The sequence below is a fragment of the Bufo gargarizans genome, chromosome 1, assembly GCF_014858855.1.
Source record: "Bufo gargarizans isolate SCDJY-AF-19 chromosome 1, ASM1485885v1, whole genome shotgun sequence".
Lineage (NCBI taxonomy): Eukaryota > Metazoa > Chordata > Amphibia > Anura > Bufonidae > Bufo > Bufo gargarizans.
In genome coordinates, this window is record NC_058080.1 from 460115409 (window position 1) to 460133626 (window position 18218).

The 18218-nt window shown below is 40.6% G+C and overlaps 1 protein-coding gene across 2 annotated transcripts in view; it reads left to right on the plus strand.

Moving 5' to 3' along the window:
• GDA (guanine deaminase) overlaps positions 1 to 18218 on the plus strand; it is a 143872-nt gene that overhangs the window by 113585 nt on the left and 12069 nt on the right. For both annotated transcript variants that reach the window (XM_044272948.1, XM_044272957.1), the window contains 5 exons: positions 9659 to 9766; positions 11102 to 11199; positions 14531 to 14598; positions 14731 to 14982; positions 16675 to 16793. In XM_044272948.1, the coding sequence (XP_044128883.1) occupies positions 9659 to 9766; positions 11102 to 11199; positions 14531 to 14598; positions 14731 to 14982; positions 16675 to 16793 (645 nt within the window). The remainder of the gene's footprint in view (positions 1 to 9658; positions 9767 to 11101; positions 11200 to 14530; positions 14599 to 14730; positions 14983 to 16674; positions 16794 to 18218) is intronic.

Below are 18218 nucleotides of genomic sequence, written 5' to 3' on the forward strand. Positions count from 1 at the left end.
CTGCAGGCTGAATGGTGGAGCAGGGAGAAGTCTTCCTGCTCTACCATTTAGAGCTCCACCGGCCTGAAGTAGGGGAGGAGCGCAGGGAGCTGAGCGGTGCGCTCCAGCAATGAGCGCTTTCATCAATATTGATGGAAGGCTCATTGCTTCTGGCACTCCTGTAAGAGCCAGCACCTGGGGCAGACCGCCCCCCCGCGCCTCCCCCCTTATTACGCCACTGAGTAAAAGTTATTGCGACCTCTGGCTGCAGGAGTGAGCGGGACCCCTAGTGGCCGCGGGCCTTCGGTCCATGCCCGAATGGTCAGTCTGCCCCTCCTATTACCCAATAAATGAGCGTTTCACCTGTTTATCAGCTAATTGGGCACCTTTATAGCAGCAGACTATCGCTAACGAGTACTTGTACAAACGCTCGTTAGCTGTAATCTGCCTGAGCATCGGGCAATGTAAAGGGGCTATAGGAGAAGGGAGGGGAGGGAAGAGAGTAATCAGAGACAGGAGCAGTGCTCTGTTGGATTTTTTTTAATTCAGCAGCACAGCATCTAGGCGAAGGAGTTATCCGCACTCTGCAGAAGCAAAATGATAGGGAATTGTTAATTATGACTCTAGAAAATTGCAATTAGGAAGGAAATGAACAATGAAAAACTCCTTAGCCTTCAAAAACTTGTTGCCAGGGGAACCCTTCTAACAAAAAGGATTTTCTAAAACGAAAAAGCCCTTTAAATCAGTGGGAACTAAACCCCTTCCCTGTGTGCAGTGATGCCGGCGGATTAACCCTTTCACATGCGGCAGTCAGCGCTGACCGCGGCATGTGCGGGGTATACAGAGGGAGGGGGCTCCCTCTGACTCCATCGCCCTCCCCCGCACTGCGCTGGCAGGGGATCGATGGTTGCCATGGCAGCCCCGATGCCTTACACAGGCATTGGAGCTGCCAGCCTACGGAAGCCCAGGAGATCCAGCCTGAGCGCTGGGTCTCCTAGGCAACTGTCATCGTCTCTCTGTGTGAGGCGCTGATAGTTCAATTCAGTACAATACAAAAATATTCAGTACAATACAGAATGTATTGTACTGAATTGAAACAGGGATCAAACCCTGAAAAGGCGAAGTCCCAAAGTGGGACAAATATAAAAAGTAAAATAAAGTGGCAAAAAAAAGTTTTTTTTTATAATAATTTTTTTTCGTTTCAAGTAAAAAAAAAAAAAAGCTGCCTTTTTTCAAAATAAAGTAAAAAAAAAAATTAAAAAAAGAAAAGTAGACATACTACGTATCGCCACATTCGTATAGACCAGGTCTATAAAAATATCTCATGATCTAACTCCCTCAGGTGAACACTGTCAAAAAAGTAAAATAAAAACAGTGCTAAAAAAAATTTTTGGTCACCTTACATCACTAAAAGTGCAACACCAAGCGATCAAAAAGGTGTTTCCCCACCAAAATAGTATCAATCTAAGGCCTCTTTCACACGGGCGTCGTGTGTGATGGCGAGATAGGATGCGGGTGCGTCGCGGGAAAATGCGCTATTTTTTCACGCAAGTGCAAAGCGTTTTAATGTGTGTTTGGTATCCAGACCCGAACCCAGACTTCTTCACAGAAGTTCGGGTTTGGGTCGTGTAGATTTTATTATTTTCCCTTATAACATGGTTATAAGGGAAAATAATAGCATTCTTAATACAGAATGCTAAGTAAATTAGGGATGGAGGGGTTAAAATTTTTTTATAAATTTAACTCACCTCATTCACTTGTTCGCGCAGCCTGGCTTGTCTTCTTTCTTCTTCTTTGAGGACCTGGGAGAAAAGGACCTTTGGTGACATCACTGCGCTCATCACATGGTCCATCACCATGTGATGAGTGCAGTGACGTCACCAAAGGTCCTTTTCCTCCCAGGTCCTCAAAGAAGAAGAATGAAGATGAGTCGGGCTTTGTGAACAAGTGGATGAGGTGAGTTATATTTTTTATAATTTTTTTTAACCCCTCCAACCCCTCCCCTCACAAAGTGACTTCAGACTTGAACAGGTCCTTAAAAAGTGGGTTTTGGAAATTTTCTGAAAAATGTCAAGATTTGCTTCTAAACTTCTAAGCCTTCTAACGTCCCTAAAAACTAAAATGTCATTCACAAAATGATCCAAACATGAAGTAGACATATGGGAAATGTAAAGTAATAACTATTTTTGGAGGTTTTACTGTCTAATATAAAAGTAGAGAAATTGAAATTTGGAAATGTTTCAAAATTTTGAGTAAATTTTTAATTTTTTTTATAAATAAAAATGCAATTTTTTGGACTCAATTTTACCACTGTCATGAAGTACAATATGTGACGAGAAAACAATTTCAGAATGGCCTGGATAAGTAAAAGCGTTTTAAAGTTATCACCACATAAAGTGACACATGTCAGATTTTCTAAAAATGGCCTGGTCCTGAAGGTAAAAACTAGCTTGGTCTTGAAGGGGTTAAAGGAACAGTAAATCTATAAATGAATAAAAGTTGAGCTGAGTTCAAACTTACTGCATGCAGGACTTTTTTTTTCAAAAAGACGGAAATGGCTAAATGTGCAACTTCAGTTATTTGGTCAGTTATTTCCATCAATTATTGTGATCCAAAATCGGGTGCGGGTCAAATATACAGAACAGCAGATCCTTCCATTATACCTTATCTCTGAGCAGGCTTCACTACTGGTTTTGGCTCACAATTAGTGCTCGTTCACACGACCGTGCCGTTTTTTGCGGTCTGCAAATTGCTGATCCGCAAAACACGGATGGCGCCCGTGTGCCTTCCGCAATTTGCGGAATGGAACAGGAGGCCTATTATAGAAATGCCTATTCTTGTCGGCAAAATGGAAAAAATAGGACAGGACTCATAATTCTTGTGGGGTTACTGAACGGAGCAACGGAGTGCTGTCCGCATCTTTTGCGGACCCATTGAAATGAATGGTTCCATATACAGACCGTAAACGGAACGCAGAAAACGACCCGTATACGGAATGCAAAATACATTCGTGTGAACGAGCCCTAACTGATGGAAATAACTGACCAAATAACTGAAGTGTGGTTTGGGTCCGCATCTGTTCCGCAAAATGCGGAATGCACATGTCAGGTATTCGTGTTTTGCGGATTCACAATTTGGGGACTGCAAAACAGCCAATGGTTATAATATTAAAAGCCATAATAGTCCTCCATTAGTTAACTCCTTGTTGTCTTGCATTCATAATCTTTGCTTAGTGGTCAACAGCGCTAACAAACTTGCATCACTTGGTAGTCAGTTAGTATCGTTAGTCTCTTTGTTACATACAAAGTGCAGAAAGTGCTTGAGACACACTTGTTCGTTTCAGTACGTTACCCACTCCTATGTCTGTGCTGGGCTCTTAGCCGATGCTGCAATCTCCTCTCTCGCTCTGCTCGTTGTTTTGGAGCAGAGCAGAGCGAGAGAGGAGATTGCAGCATCGGCTAAGAGCCCAGCACAGACATAGGAGTGGGCAACGTACTGAAACGAACAAGTGTGTCTCAAGCACTTTCTGCACTTTGTATGTAACAAAGAGACTAACAATACTAACTGACTACCAAGTGATGCAAGTTTGTTAGCGCTGTTGACCACTAAGCAAAGATTATGAATGCAAGACAACAAGGAGTTAACTAATGGAGGACGATGGTTTTTAATAATATAACTGTTTTTAGGAATATTGTTCTTAGATAAACCCATCTATAGAAAATACCAAAGTGACACCTGGTGGTCTAATTGAATACTGCGCAGTATTGGATATTTTGTTTTATTGTTGTTTAATAATGCATATTTAGAGTTTTTTTTTAAAATAGATAGTTTAAGAACTATAAATGGAGTGATCTATGCAACCCCAGATATTGCGTGCCAACCAGCTATTGTTTACAATATAGATTTTTTTCACACAAAGACATAGGGGTGTGTCTGTTGGAGTGTGCACCGTACTGTGTTGAAGTGAGGTTTGAGCCACTGGAAACCATATAAAAACAGCCAATAGTTGTGTGCATGAACCTTAAACAGGATATAATCTTTCTCCGGAGTTTGTCATCCTGCAGGATTTTCTGCTGAAATAAAAGGCTATGAAATCCTGCACAAAGGTTAATCCCTGCTGATCTGTTCCATTTTCGTCTAGAAACTGAGAAGTTCAAGCAGGGGCAGATTATCCATAGACCTTACAGGGGAATTTCCCGGTGGGCCGATACCCAAGAGGGCCGTCTGAGCCCTCCTCATGGCCGGCCAGTGGAAGTTTATGGGGATGTATTTTGTGCTGCTGGCAGTATGTTGTGATAGACTGTGATATTTGGCTCTGTTGGCGTGTTATAATGTGCCGCATTTATGGTATTGCTGGCCCTGCCTACTTGTGTTGGCCCTCCCTTCCATCAATTTGGACAAAACGGGGACACTTTTAGTATTTTTTCCAGGGCCACTTTAAGTTCCCAATCCGCCCCCGAGCTTGCCAAAGGTTCAGGCTTAGGCCTCGTTCACATCTACATCAAGCAGATCTGGCTGCCTGATCCGGCAAAAATGCCATCTGTTGGCTGGACAAAAATCGTTGCATGCCATGGTTTTTGTCTAGCTGAAAACAGCATTTATGCCAGAAAGCTGCCAGATCGCCACCGGACCTCATTAAAGTCTATGGGGATCTGGCAGTCAATTAGAGAATCCATCGGGCAGGATCTGCTGGACGGAGATGTGAACGAGACATTAGCATTCTTTTTGTCTTACCGCAGACATCCCAGAAAGGGAAGGTCCTTCTCCAGCCAGTTGTCTAATGGCTCATGCACACAATGGGTTTTTCCCTATGTTATCTGTATTTTTCACTGATTGCACATTGCTTTGGGGTCATGCACACATCTATTTCTTGTAGTCTGTGTACCGATTTCGCAAATCCCATAGCAGGTTCCAATCTTTTAAATTTTTTTCTGCGACTGCGTTCAATTACTATATTTTTCCCTCAGTGTGGCATCAATATGTCATCGGTTTTTCACATCAGGGAGAAAAACTGGATTGCACACCTGTTAAGGCTGAGTTCACACGGGCGAGATTTCCGCGCGGGTGCAATGCAGTAGGTGAACGCATTGCACCTGCACTGAATCCTGACCCATTCATTTCAATGGGGCTGTGCACATGAGCGTTTTTTTTCATGCATCAGTTCTGCAATGCTTTAAAATCGCAGCATGTTCTATATTCTGCGTTTTTCACGCAGCCCTGGCTCCATAGAAGTGAATGGGGCTGCGTTAATAACGCATTGCATCTGCAAGCAAGTGCGGATGCAATGCGTTTTTCACTGATGGTTGCTAGGAGATGTTGTTTGTAAACCTTCAGTTTTTTATCACGCGCGTGAAAAACGCATCAAAACGCATTGCACCCGCGCGGAAAAAACTGAACAACTAAACGCAATTGCAGCCAAAACTGACTGAACTTGCTTGCAAAATGGTGCGAGTTTAACTGAACGCATCCTGAACGCATCCGGACCAAATCTGTCACGCTCGTGTGAACTCAGCCTTACACTCCATCAGTGAAAAAAGGTCCACACATGGATGGCTTCTGTGCAGTATTGTTTTCACTGACCCATTGACTTAAATTTGTAAAATTGTAAAAATTTTAAAAAATAGGGAAAAAAAGAAAAGTAGACATATTAAGTATCGACGCATCTGTATCGACCAGCTCTATGAAAATATCACATGACATAACCCATTAGGAGAACACCGTCCAAAAAATGAAATAAAATCTGTGCAAAAATTTTTTGGGTTGTCACCTTACATCACTAAAAGTGCAACACCAAGCGATCAAAAAGGCGTATGCCCCACAAAATAGTACCAATCTAATCATCACCTCATCCCGCAAAAAATGAGACCTTACCGAAGACAATCGCCCAGAAAAAAATAAACTATGGCTATGGAGATACTAAAACATATATATATATATATATATATATATATATATTTTTTTTTTTAAATGCTGTTATTGTGTAAAACTTAAGTAAATAAAAAAAGTATACATATTAGGTATCGCCGCGTCCGTAAGAACCTGCACTATAAAAATATGACATGACCTAACCCTTCAGATGAAAACCGTAATTTTTTAAAAATAAAAACGGTGTAAAAGAAGCAATTTTTTGTCACCTTACATCACAAAAAGTGTAATAGCAAGCGATAAAAAAGTCATACGCTCCCCAAAATACTGCCAATCAAACCGTCATCTCATTCCACAAAAATGGTACCCTACCTAAGATAATCGCCCAAACTGAAAAAACTACAGCTCTCAGAATATGGAGACGCTAAAACATGATTTTTTTTTTGTTTCAAAAATGATATTATTGTGTAAAACTTAAATAAAATAAAAAAGTATACATATTAGGTATTGCCACGTCTGTAATGACCTTCTCTATAAAAAATATCACATGACCTAACCCCTCAGGTGAATACCGTTAAAAAAAAGCCATTTTTTGTCACCTTACATCACAAAAAGTGTAATAGCAAGCGATAAAAAGTCATATGCACCTTATAATAGTACCAATCAAAACAAGACAGTCACCCAAAAAATAAATAAAACTACGGCTTTCAGAATGTGGAGACACTAAAAAATCTTTTTTTTTTCAAAAATGCTTTGTCATATTTGGTATTGTTGCGTCCGTGACAACCTGCTCTAAAAAAATACCACATGATCTAACCTGTCAGATGAATGTTGTAAATAACAAAAAATAAAATCGGTGCCAAAACAGCTATTTCTTGTTACCTCGCCTCACAAAAAGTGTAATATAGAGCAATCAAAAATCATATGTACCCTAAAATAGTACCAACAAAACTGCCACCTTATCCCGTAGTTTTCAAAATGGGGTTACTTTTTTGGAGTTTCTACTCTAGGGGTGCATCAGGGGGGCTTTAAATGGGACATGATGTCAAAAAAACATTCTATTATGTGAGACTCACAAAGTGACTTCAGACCTGAACTGGTCCTGAAAAAGTGGGTTTTTGAAATTTTCTGAAAAAGTTCAAGATTTGCTTCTAAATTTCTAAGCCTTCTAAGGTCCCCAAAAAATAAAATTCACAAAATGATCCAAGCATGAAGTAGACATATGGGGAATGTAAAGTAATAACACATTTTTGAGGTGATACTATCTATTATAAAAGTAGAGAAATTGAAATTTGGAAATTTTGCTAATTTTTCCCAATTTTTTTATAAATAAAAATTCATTTTTTTTTACTCAGTTTAACCACTGTCATGAAGTACAATAAGTGATGAGAAAACAATCTCAGAATGGCCTGGATAAGTAAAAGCGTTTTAAAGTTATCACCACATAAGAAGACAATGTCAGATTTGCAAAAAATGACTGGGTCCTTAAGGTGAAAAATGGCAGGGTCCTTAAGGGGTTAACTGGCAGATCAAATTTTTGTTGATATGTTTTCTTTAAATAGACAAGTCCAATGTGAAAAACTAGCAAAATAGAGCACGTTGTGATATTCTCAGATCTGTCAGATGGTTAGTGGAAAAAAACATATGAGATATGTGAGTTCACCCACTGGGGGTCATTTACTAAGACTGGCTTTTTATGGTGGCCTTAGATTAGCCAGTGTTGTCAGTTGTATATCATTGTGGTGGACCTTTCGCAGTGATTTATGTATTTTTATATTTGCATCCACACATTATCCCATCTTGTGTAGGATGCCATTGTGGTGCATGTGGTCCACTGCCGACATCCTCCATTGTATGCATTTTTGCTGGGGATTGACGTTAGCGACGGATCACATGCGGAGGAATTGCTCCCCCGGTTATAAACACACCACAGTGCTTGAGTTTTTTGAGCATTTCCTCCCATTTAGGCTAGGTCTACACAACGACATTTGTCGCGCGACAAAAAGTCGCGCAACAGTTGTCGCGCTACATTTTGTTGCACCAATGTCGCGCGACAATTTTTATAATGGCAGTCTATGGTGTCGCACTGCAACATGCGACATGTTGCGACTGCGACGCGACAGTCGCAGAAAAATCCATCTTGAATGGATTTTCTGCGACTGTCGCGTCGCAGTCGCAGCATGTCGCATGTTGCAGTGCGACACCATAGACTGCCATTATAAAAATTGTCGCGCGACATTGGTGCGACAAATGTCGTCGTGTAGACCTAGCCTCAGGCCACTTTATTTCAGTTATTTTTCTTGATATGTTTAGAATGTGCCATTGCGTACTGCTGGTAGCATTCTGTTGCACCTGGTAGCCTGTGTCACATGGCCTGTTATAGGTGGGGCTCACAGCCTTATCATCTCTCCCGCTACATGAGGGATCTCACTATGGAGGTATGTGGGAGCTTGGCTGTAGGTTGTATCTTAGCACCTCTCAGACCGTGTTCACACACCGTAGGTAGTCTAGTGGTAGGAACCCATGCCACACTGAGATACCTTGACAGTAACAGGAATACATTGGCTAAAGTCTCAGTTCTTAACATCAGCTTGAGGGATTAGCCAGTGTTGTCAGTTGCAATTCATTGTGGTGCACCTTTCTCAGTGACTTATGGCCTTAGATTCCCCTCTAAGTTGCTATAAGATTCAGATAATGTATGGCAATGCATGCAACTTGTCATAAATAAGGGGCATTTCCCTGGCAGGGGTAGTTTTTCTTCCAAAATGTATACCTGTTTCCCGGTTGCAAGTCCCTTGATAAATAACTCCCACTGACTTTAATGGGTCCATGTACTGTTTATTCTAAACTCAGATAGCACCTGTTTGGCATGGCTTGTGTGAAAGCAGCGTAAATTACATTATTTTTAGGATTCGGCTATACGGTGATCTTGTTCATGCAACAGCTGTCACACCCAAGGATCACAGCGGGAAAGCAGTGTAATGCCTCCTTCACACCTCAGTGTTTGGTCAGTGATTTCCATCCAAAACCAGGTGCAGCTCTAAACACAGAACAGGAGCAGAGGTTTCCATTATACCTTATGTCTGTGGAGGCTCCAGTCCTGGTTTTGGCTCACAATCATTGACGGATATCACTGATGAGTGAATGAGGCGTAATGATGCTGGCATAGGAATGAATGGGGTCTCAGCACTGCAATTTTTTGTGATTCTGGGGTTGTGGTTGCAGCAACCTCATTCATTTCTACTCTAGCATCGCTACAATGTGATCCCACTGTGATCCTTGGGCGTAACAGTTGTTTTTTGCGAATGTACAGGTCGTTTTTTTTGTGTTCCGTATACGGAACCATTCATTTCAATGGTTCCGCATTAAAAACGAAATCTGTTCCGTATGCATTCCGTTTCTGTAGTTCCGTTTTTCCGTTCCGTTGAAAGATAGAACATGTCCTATATTTGGCTGCAAATCACGTTCCGTGGCTCCATTCAAGTCAATGGGTCCGCAAAAAAAACAGAACACATACGGAAATGCATCCGTATGTCTTCCGTATCCGTTCCGTTTTTGCAGCACCATCTATTGAAAATGTTATGCCCAGCCCAATTTTTTCTATGTAATTACTGTATACTTTACATGGCATACGGAAAAACGGAAAAGAAACAGAAACACAACGGAACTCAAAAACGGAACAACGGATCCGTGAAAAACGCACCACAAAAAACTATAAAAGCCATACGTTTGTGTGAACTAGGCCTAATAGTTATCTAATTTTATAAAGATGCTACACTTTCACCAATTGTTAAGTTTCTAAATTGTCTCTTAGAGTCACATCAGTGAGAGTCCTGCAGAAATTAAAGAGGTCCTGAAACTGTTTCCCGATTACAAAAATTATACTGAGGTGTATAATAGAAATAAACTTCTGACAAATAAGGTAAGTCGAAATATTGTCTCCTTTCCTGTTTTCTGGGTTAACTGCCCCACAACGCTTAACGTCATTTTTACCCAAATAGCAATGCAATATTTGATAGGTGTAGTTCAGTTAACTGAAGATAATTAGCAAGTAAAGCTACAGTTTAATTATTAATTCTCAATTTTATTTCAGTGTGAAGCATTACTCATTGATAGCATAAATCAAATAGACTCTTGTAAGGAAGAAGAGTAATACCAACTGATGCCAAAAATATCTTTACTGTAATGGAAAAGTACAGCAACTCTTAGGGGGAATTTATTAAGACGTGCGCTGGCGGTGGATCCGCCAAAGTTATGAAGAGGCGCTGGCCTCTACATTACTTCGGTGCATCCAAGGCTGGTCTAAATCTATGCCAGCTTCCTTGCTGGCTTAAATTTTGACTATTTTCCACGCATAAAGCCTCATGCACACGACCGTTTTTTTTTAAGGTCCACAAAAACGGGGTCCGTAGGTCCGTGATCCGTGACCGTTTTTTCGTCCGTGGGTCTTCCTTGTTTTTTGGAGGATCCACGGACATGAAAATTGAAAAAAATATCTAAGTCAAGTTTGCCATTAAAATGATAGGAAAAAATGGACACGGATCACGGACGCGGATAACAATCTTGTGTGCATCCGTGATTTTTCACGGACCCGTTGACTTGACTGGGTCCGTGAACCGTTGGCCGTGAAAAAAATAGGACAGGTCATATTTTTTTCACGGCCAGGAAACACGGATCACGGATGCGGCTGCCAAACGGTGCATTTTCCGATTTTTCCACGGACCCATTGAAAGTCAATGGGTCCGTGAAAAAAAACGGAAAACGGCACAATGACCACGGATGCACACAACGGTCATGTGCATGAGGCCTAAAGCAGGCATCGAAAATGATAAATGAGACTAGCCTGGGGGCCGTCCCACACCACTCCCTCTTTTTGGGCATGCTATTTTACCACTGGCTCCTGGTGTGGTCCTAACTGGTCTAAATAATAATTTGGTACTTTTATCAATGCTTCAGTAAGGGTGTCAAAACACTATCTCACATTTATAACTGCATTTTACCCCTTTTGGAGCATTTTACCAAAAATAGTATATCTAAAGTACAACATATTTATTAGCTATTTGCACTGGAATTTATGGCCATTTGCACCACGCACATCAGTTTGTGAAAGTGGAGTCAAAAGTGTGCCATTGTGTTCTTCCATTGTGTTGTGCTACTGAAAAAGAGTATTCGTTTGTTAATCAATATAGTGTAGTCATTGCCACCTGATATGTATATTATGGATACATTTTCTTTTCCTTTTGGTTTGTTATTTTAGACAGTTATGGCTCACGGCTGCTACCTGACCAATGAGGAGCTACATGTGTTTAGAGAAAGGGGTACGGCAATATCCCATTGTCCTAATTCAAATATTTCGTAAGTTCATTTCAGTATATGGAATTTACAAGCAATGTATAAGTAATATAATTCAATCTAAACATTTAAAGAGGACTTCAGGGCTCATGCACACGACCGTATGGCTGTGGTGCTAGTATTGTGGCCCGTAAACAGTAGTTGCTATAAGATACATGTCAGGGTAAGGGCTCATGCACACAAGTGTACTGGCTCAGTGCCCGTTCTACAGACCGCTATTTTCACGGTCACCGGTCGCATGCACTCCAAATTGTGGTGCGATCCCATTGACTTGAATGGGTCCGCTATCTGCAAGATTTGACCAAAGATAGGACTTTGCCTATCTTTTGCAGAGTGGATGCACGGATTGTAAGCCTTCGGAAGCACTACAAAGTACTTCCATGGGCTTTTAGGTCCATGCCTCTGCACAGCAAAAAGATAAAACATGTTCTATCTTTTGCCATATCTTGCTGATCGCAGACCTATTCAAGTCAATGGGACCGCACCACAATACGGAGTGCACGCGACCGGTGACCGTGCAAATAGCGGTCTGCAGAATGGGCACTGAGCCAGTAGGGTTGTGTGCATGAGCCCTTACCCTGACATGTATGTCATATCAACTACTTGCATTCCCCCTTAAACAACAATAACGGAGCATCTATTCTTATGACTGTGATGTGCCATTACTTTATTATTACTACTAGGAGTTATGAATGAATTATTACATGGGGAATGCGAATATGAATAAATTATTAGTGATCGTGAACTACAGCAGGCAATCTGCAAAAGAAGAACGTTCGCTGCAATTTTCCTGTAGCTTGCCATACTATAAGGGCTCATGCACATCAACGTATTTTTCGTCCGCATCCGATCCGCACACCATGAGCTGTCCGCATCTGATCTGCACACCGTGTGCTGTCTGCATCCGTATTTCTATTCTGTGGCCCTGCAAAAATATACATGTTCTATTCTTGTTCGCATTATGGACAAGGATAGGACAGTTCTATTATGGGCAGGATGCTACGTTCTGCAAAATGCGGAACGCACACAGCCGGTATACATGTTTTCCGGACTGCAAAACAGACTATGGTCCTCTGCATGAGCCCTAAGGGTGGGTTCACACAGATTTTTAATGGTAATGTAGTATAGTGCATTTTTTTCCATTTTAGCAGCTGTTTTATTTTGTGTTTTTTTTGTGTTTTTTCTTTTTGCTGTAAAAACCCAGGCTACATCTGTTGTGTTCGCAGGATACAAAAGTGTTTTTCTTTTTTGCTACTAGCATTTTTGTTAATTAGGTGGTGTTTTGGTGTTTTTTTTTAATTGTTAAAGCTTTTGGTATTTTTCTTGGGTTTTAACATCATCTTTATAGGGGAAAAAAGTCAGAAGAACATGGTTAACAGGAATTATAAAACACCCTAAAACACTGAGGGAGACTTATCGAAACTGGTGTAAAGGACAACTTGCTTAGGCTACTTTCACACTAGCGTTCGGGCGGATCCGTTCTGAACGGATCCGATCATAATAATGCAGACGGAGGCTCCGTTCAGAACGGATCCGTCTGCATTATATTAGCTAAAAAAAGCTAAGTGTGAAAATAGCCTGGGACGGATCCGTCCAGACTTTCAATGTAAAGTCAATGGGGGACGGATCCGCTTGAAGATTGAGCCACATTGTGGCATCTTCAAACGGATCCGTCCCCATTGACTTACATTGTAAGTCTGGACGGATCCGCACGCCTCCGCACGGCCAGGCGGACACCCGAACGCTGCAAGCAGCGTTCAGCTGTCCGCCTGTCCGTGCGGAGGCGAGCGGAGCGGAGGCTGAACGCCGCCAGACTGATGCAGTCTGAGCGGATCCGCCTCCATTCAGACTGCATCAGGGCTGGACGGCTGCGTTCGGGTCCGCTCGTGAGCTCCTTCAAACGGAGCTCACGAACGGAAACCCGAACGCTAGTGTGAAAGCAGCCTTAGTTGCCCATAGGAACCAATCTCATTTCACCTTTCATTTTCTAAAAGAGCTCTGGAATCTGGGGAACTAAGCCAGTTTTTCCTTGCCGCAGTTTTGATAAATCTCCCCACTGTGTTTTTGTAGTTATGTTTTAAGCCATTTTATTATTATTATTATTTTTTAATTGAAGCTTGTTGTGGCCTTTTTTTTAGGTGTATAGGAATAGGCATAGACTTCTATATAGGAAAAAATTGTTTAAAAAATGCATGCTTGTAAACAATGCAGGAATTACATGGCAATTTTTACAAGCCAGAACAACGCCACCCCAAAAATAAATAAAGTGTGGAAGCACCCTAAGTAAACTATAGATTGGTGTAAGTATCTGTCTGTAGTTTTTGCCTCAAGACTTCATGAGAAATTCTGTGATCAACAACAAAAGTATATATTTTTTCAATTTCTAACTGTGAAAACAGAAAGTATTAATTTAATTTTAAGTATGAAAGTCACAAAGTCGCAGGCAAGTCGCAGTTGCACTTGACTTGCATTGTCTACGAGTGCGATTGTTGCGTCGCAGCCATGACATGTTGTGTGTCGCACTGTGACACCATGGAAAATCATTAGATGCAATGTCATGAGACACACATCCCCAGCCTTAGGCCTAGTTCACATAAACGTATGGCTTTTTCAGTGTTTTGCGGTCCGGTTTTCACGGATCCGTTTTTTTGTTTCCGTTGTGTTTCCGTTTCTGTTCCGTTTTTCCGTATGCCATGTACAGTATACAGTAATTACATAGAAAAAATTGGGCTGGGCATAACATTTTCAATAGATGGTTCAGAAAAAACGGAACGGAAACGAAAGACATACGGATGCATTTCCGTATGTGTTCCGTTTTTTTTGCGGACCCATTGACTTGAATGGAGCCACGATCCGTGATTTACGGCCAAATATAGGACAAGCTCTATCTTTCAACAGAACGGAAAAACGGAAATACGGAAACGGAATGCATACGGAACACATTCAGTTTTTTTTGCGGAACCATTGAAATGAATGGTTCCGTATACGGACCGTATATAGAACACAAAAAAACGCAAAAAAATGTTCGTGTGAACTAGGCCTTAGGGCTCGTTCACACAAACGTGAGAAGCCCATGCCCGTGCTGTGGACCGCAAATTGCGGTCCACAATAGGGCAAAAGGCAGCACACGTTTGTGTGAACGAGCCCTTACAGCAAGGGAGGAAATTGGTACATAGTTATTTTTTGTATTAAAATGATGACATTGTCATTTTGAAAAATGTATATTTGTTAGCCCCAGCTTTGTTCTATTCTGGCAAGAATGTAGTTTAGCAAGATATAAGGCTAGAACTTTTGACTGGGAAAGTTATTCATATATCCTTTCTGCTTCTTTCAGATTGTGCAGTGGTCACCTTGATGTTCGAAATGCTCTAAATCATAAAGTAAAAGTGGGGCTTGGGACTGGTAAGGGTCCTAGATATGATTTTTATGGAAATTCTAAAAGATATACTATTGACATTGATTTATATCTTTTCCTTTATGCAGACATGAAAGAATTATTGTAAAAACAGATAAAAATATAAATCTCTCCATTAGATATTGCAGGTGGGTATTCCATATCGTTACTTGACACTATCCGGAAAGCAATTGAAACTTCAAAAATTCTTTTCATGGAAAGATCAAAAAGAGAACAGGACAATAATGTTATAGAAAGCAAGAAGAAAGGAAAGATTACACCAAATCGAATAAATGGAGATACACAAAATGACCCAATAAAAACTGAAAATAGTCATCACGTTTTAACTTACAAGGAAGCATTCCGACTAGCAACTCTTGGAGGAAGTGAAGGTAAGTTCACCATTTAACAGACAACTTGAATACCCTTTACCCAGAAATAATTTTTTGTACTTTTTTTGTGCTGATAATTTTTTTTAGATATGTTTATAGAGGTTGGAGCTCAGTTTTTTTCTGATAAAAATCCTGGGGCAGTGCTCTAGAGCTGGAGTATCAATAAAAACTACACCCCACAATGAACCCTTACACAGGGCTTTACTTTTTGAAAAAGTATTAAACTATAAGAAAAATGCTAAAAATTTTGTAGTGCACTAATCGTACTAACCCTGAGGTTAACATATCAGTTTTAGGCATCATGTACACGGCCGTTGTGCGGCCGTTCCATGCATTGGGGACCACAATTTGCATTGGGGACCACTTGAATGGGTCCGTTATCCGTCAGCACCACAAAAAAATAGACCATGTTAGATTATTTTTATTTATTTTTTTATTTTTATTTTCGGTGCGGAGACACGGACAGAAACACCACGGAAGCATTCCATAGTGCTTCTGTGGGATTCCGTGCCTCCGTTACGCACTGCAGCTCCGGTTTTGGACCCTGTTTGCGGGCCGCAATATGCCACGGCCGGGTAACGGCTGTGTGCATGAGACCTTACTGTGTAGGAAACATCCCAAAAAAAATAATCATAAAAAAAATTGTGGAATTGCGTTTATTTTTATTTTTTATTCCCCCCCTATTTGGATTTTTTTTTTTTCCCACGTCACACTAATATGAAATATTATGTGTTGCCATTAGAAATTACAACTTGTCCTGCAAAAAACAAGCCCTCATACGGCTATGTGATCAGAAAAATTAAAAAGTTATGGCTCCTGGAAGGCAGGGAGTAAAAAATAAAAATAATACAATAGAAAATTTCTGCGTTAAAAAAGTATATTAATGAGTAGCAAAATTCTCTTGTTCACAACATAATGTATATAAAAAAATAGTAAACAATGCTGCTTGCTAAACCTCTAAGGTTGGTTTAAAATTTGCAGCATGTTTTGTCTGGTTGATTCTCTGCATATTTGTCAGGTAGCAGCTGGATCTCAACTGGAGTCCATTATAGTAAATGGGGCCAGCGAGCATTCCAGAACCGTCTGGCAATGCAGGATCCAGAGGGCTCTCTTACCCTGGGTTCACACCTGAGCGTTTTACAGCGCGTTCAAACGCGCTGTAAAACGCTTAAGACATGAAAACCAATGCTTCCCTATGGGAAGGGTTCACACCTGGGCGTTTTACAGCGCGTACGAACGCGCTGTAAAACGCCCGACACTCAAACAAGTACTTGAGCTTCTTTGGGGCGTTTTGACGCGCGTTTGTGGCCATAGGACACTGCAGTCAATGACACAAACGCGCGTCAAACGCGCGTTTACTATTACAAAAAACGTGCATAAAAACGCGCGACAAAAACGCGCGTAAAACGCGCGTTTGAGGAACGCTCAGGTGTGAACCCAGGGTTACTCTCTTACCACAAATGTGAAACTAGCCTAATACATAAACTCCTATATGTATTATATAGGAAACTAGCCTAATACTATTCTATTTGCCTGTTTGCCATCCACAAGCCGGTTTTAAAGCATTGTCTACACTTTTTCATGTTTTCCGCATGAAATTCTTTCTTAGATCATATATTTATTCAGCAGTATATTGCTATGTTTTAAATAATGTTGGGTAAGATTCTTGCAACCTTCACAATTTCTTCACAGCTTTGAGCATTGACCACATAACAGGGAACTTTGAAGTTGGCAAGGAATTTGATGCACTACTCATCAACAATGATGCTAAAGACAGCCCATTTGAAGTATTTACTCCTATCTCTACAGAGGTATTATTCAAATATTTGTATATTTTATTGTAGATTTCTACCAGTTAAAAAACATTACGCTATAATGATCAGCCAAAATGAAAAAAAAGAGTCACGGACAATGTTAAAGGCTCATTGAACAGACTCATCTGTACCAAAATCAACATAGGATCATGATCGCACATGCATTTTGTTTTCCATCATCAAGCTGGGAGGAACTGGCACCTAACCCCAGTGGTAGAGGTATGGTCCCTAGGGTAACATGCATCTAACCCTGTTAAACGCCTAAAGGTTACCCTAAAATTCTGTTCTAAACATATTTTCACTAGTAACTCAGCTGGGATCATAAATGGGAACAGCTCCTGGCTCCACTGCATGTGGACATTGGTCATTATTAGCAACGTGCTATGATTTTGGTTTGTTTGGATCATTCTTCTTCCCAATGAGATGACTAACTTTTGAAAATGCATTTTGGATGGAATCTACGGTTTAACAGTGATAGATGCATAGGGCTGCTTTTAACCCCTTTAGGACACAGCCATATTTCACCCTAAGGACCAGGCCATTTTTTGCAAATCTGACCAGTGTCACTTTAAGTGGTGATAACTTTAAAACGCTTTTACTTATCCAGGCCATTCTGAGACAGTTTTTTCGTCACATATTGTACTTCATGACGCTCGTAAAAAGAAGTAAAAATTTGGAAAAAATTGCAAATGTCCAAGTTTCAATTTCTCTACTTCTATAATACATAGTAATACCTACAAAAATAGTTATTACTTTACATTCCCCATATGTCTACTTCATGTTTGGATTATTTTGGGAATGTCATTTTAGTTTTTGGGGACGTTACAAGGCTTAGAAGTTTAGAAACAAAACTTGAAATTTTTCAGAAATTTTCAAAAACACAATTTTTAGGGACCAGTTCAGGACTAAAGTCACTTTGTGAGGCTTACATAATAGAAACCACCCAAAAATGACCCCATTCTAGAAACTACACCCCTCAAGGTATTCAAAACTGATTTTACAAAATTTGTTAACCCTTTAGATGTTGCACAAGAGTTATTGGCAAATGGGGATGAAATTTGAGAATTTACATTTTTTGACAAATTTTCCATTTTAATTAATTTCTTCCAGTAACAAAGCAAGGTTAACAGCCAAACAAAATGCTATATTTATTGCCCCGATTCTGTAGTTTGCATAAACACCCCATATGTGGCTGTAAACTACTGTACGGGCACACAGTAGGGCGTAGAGGGAAAGGTGCGCAGTATGGTTTTTGGAAGGCAGATTTTGCTGGACTGGTTTATTTACACCATGTCCCATTTGAAGCCCCCCTGATGCACCCCTAGAGTAGAAACTCCATAAAAGTGACCCCTTTTTGGAAACTACGGAAATAAGGTGGCAGTTTTGTTGGGACTATTTTTAGGGTACATATGATTTTTGGTT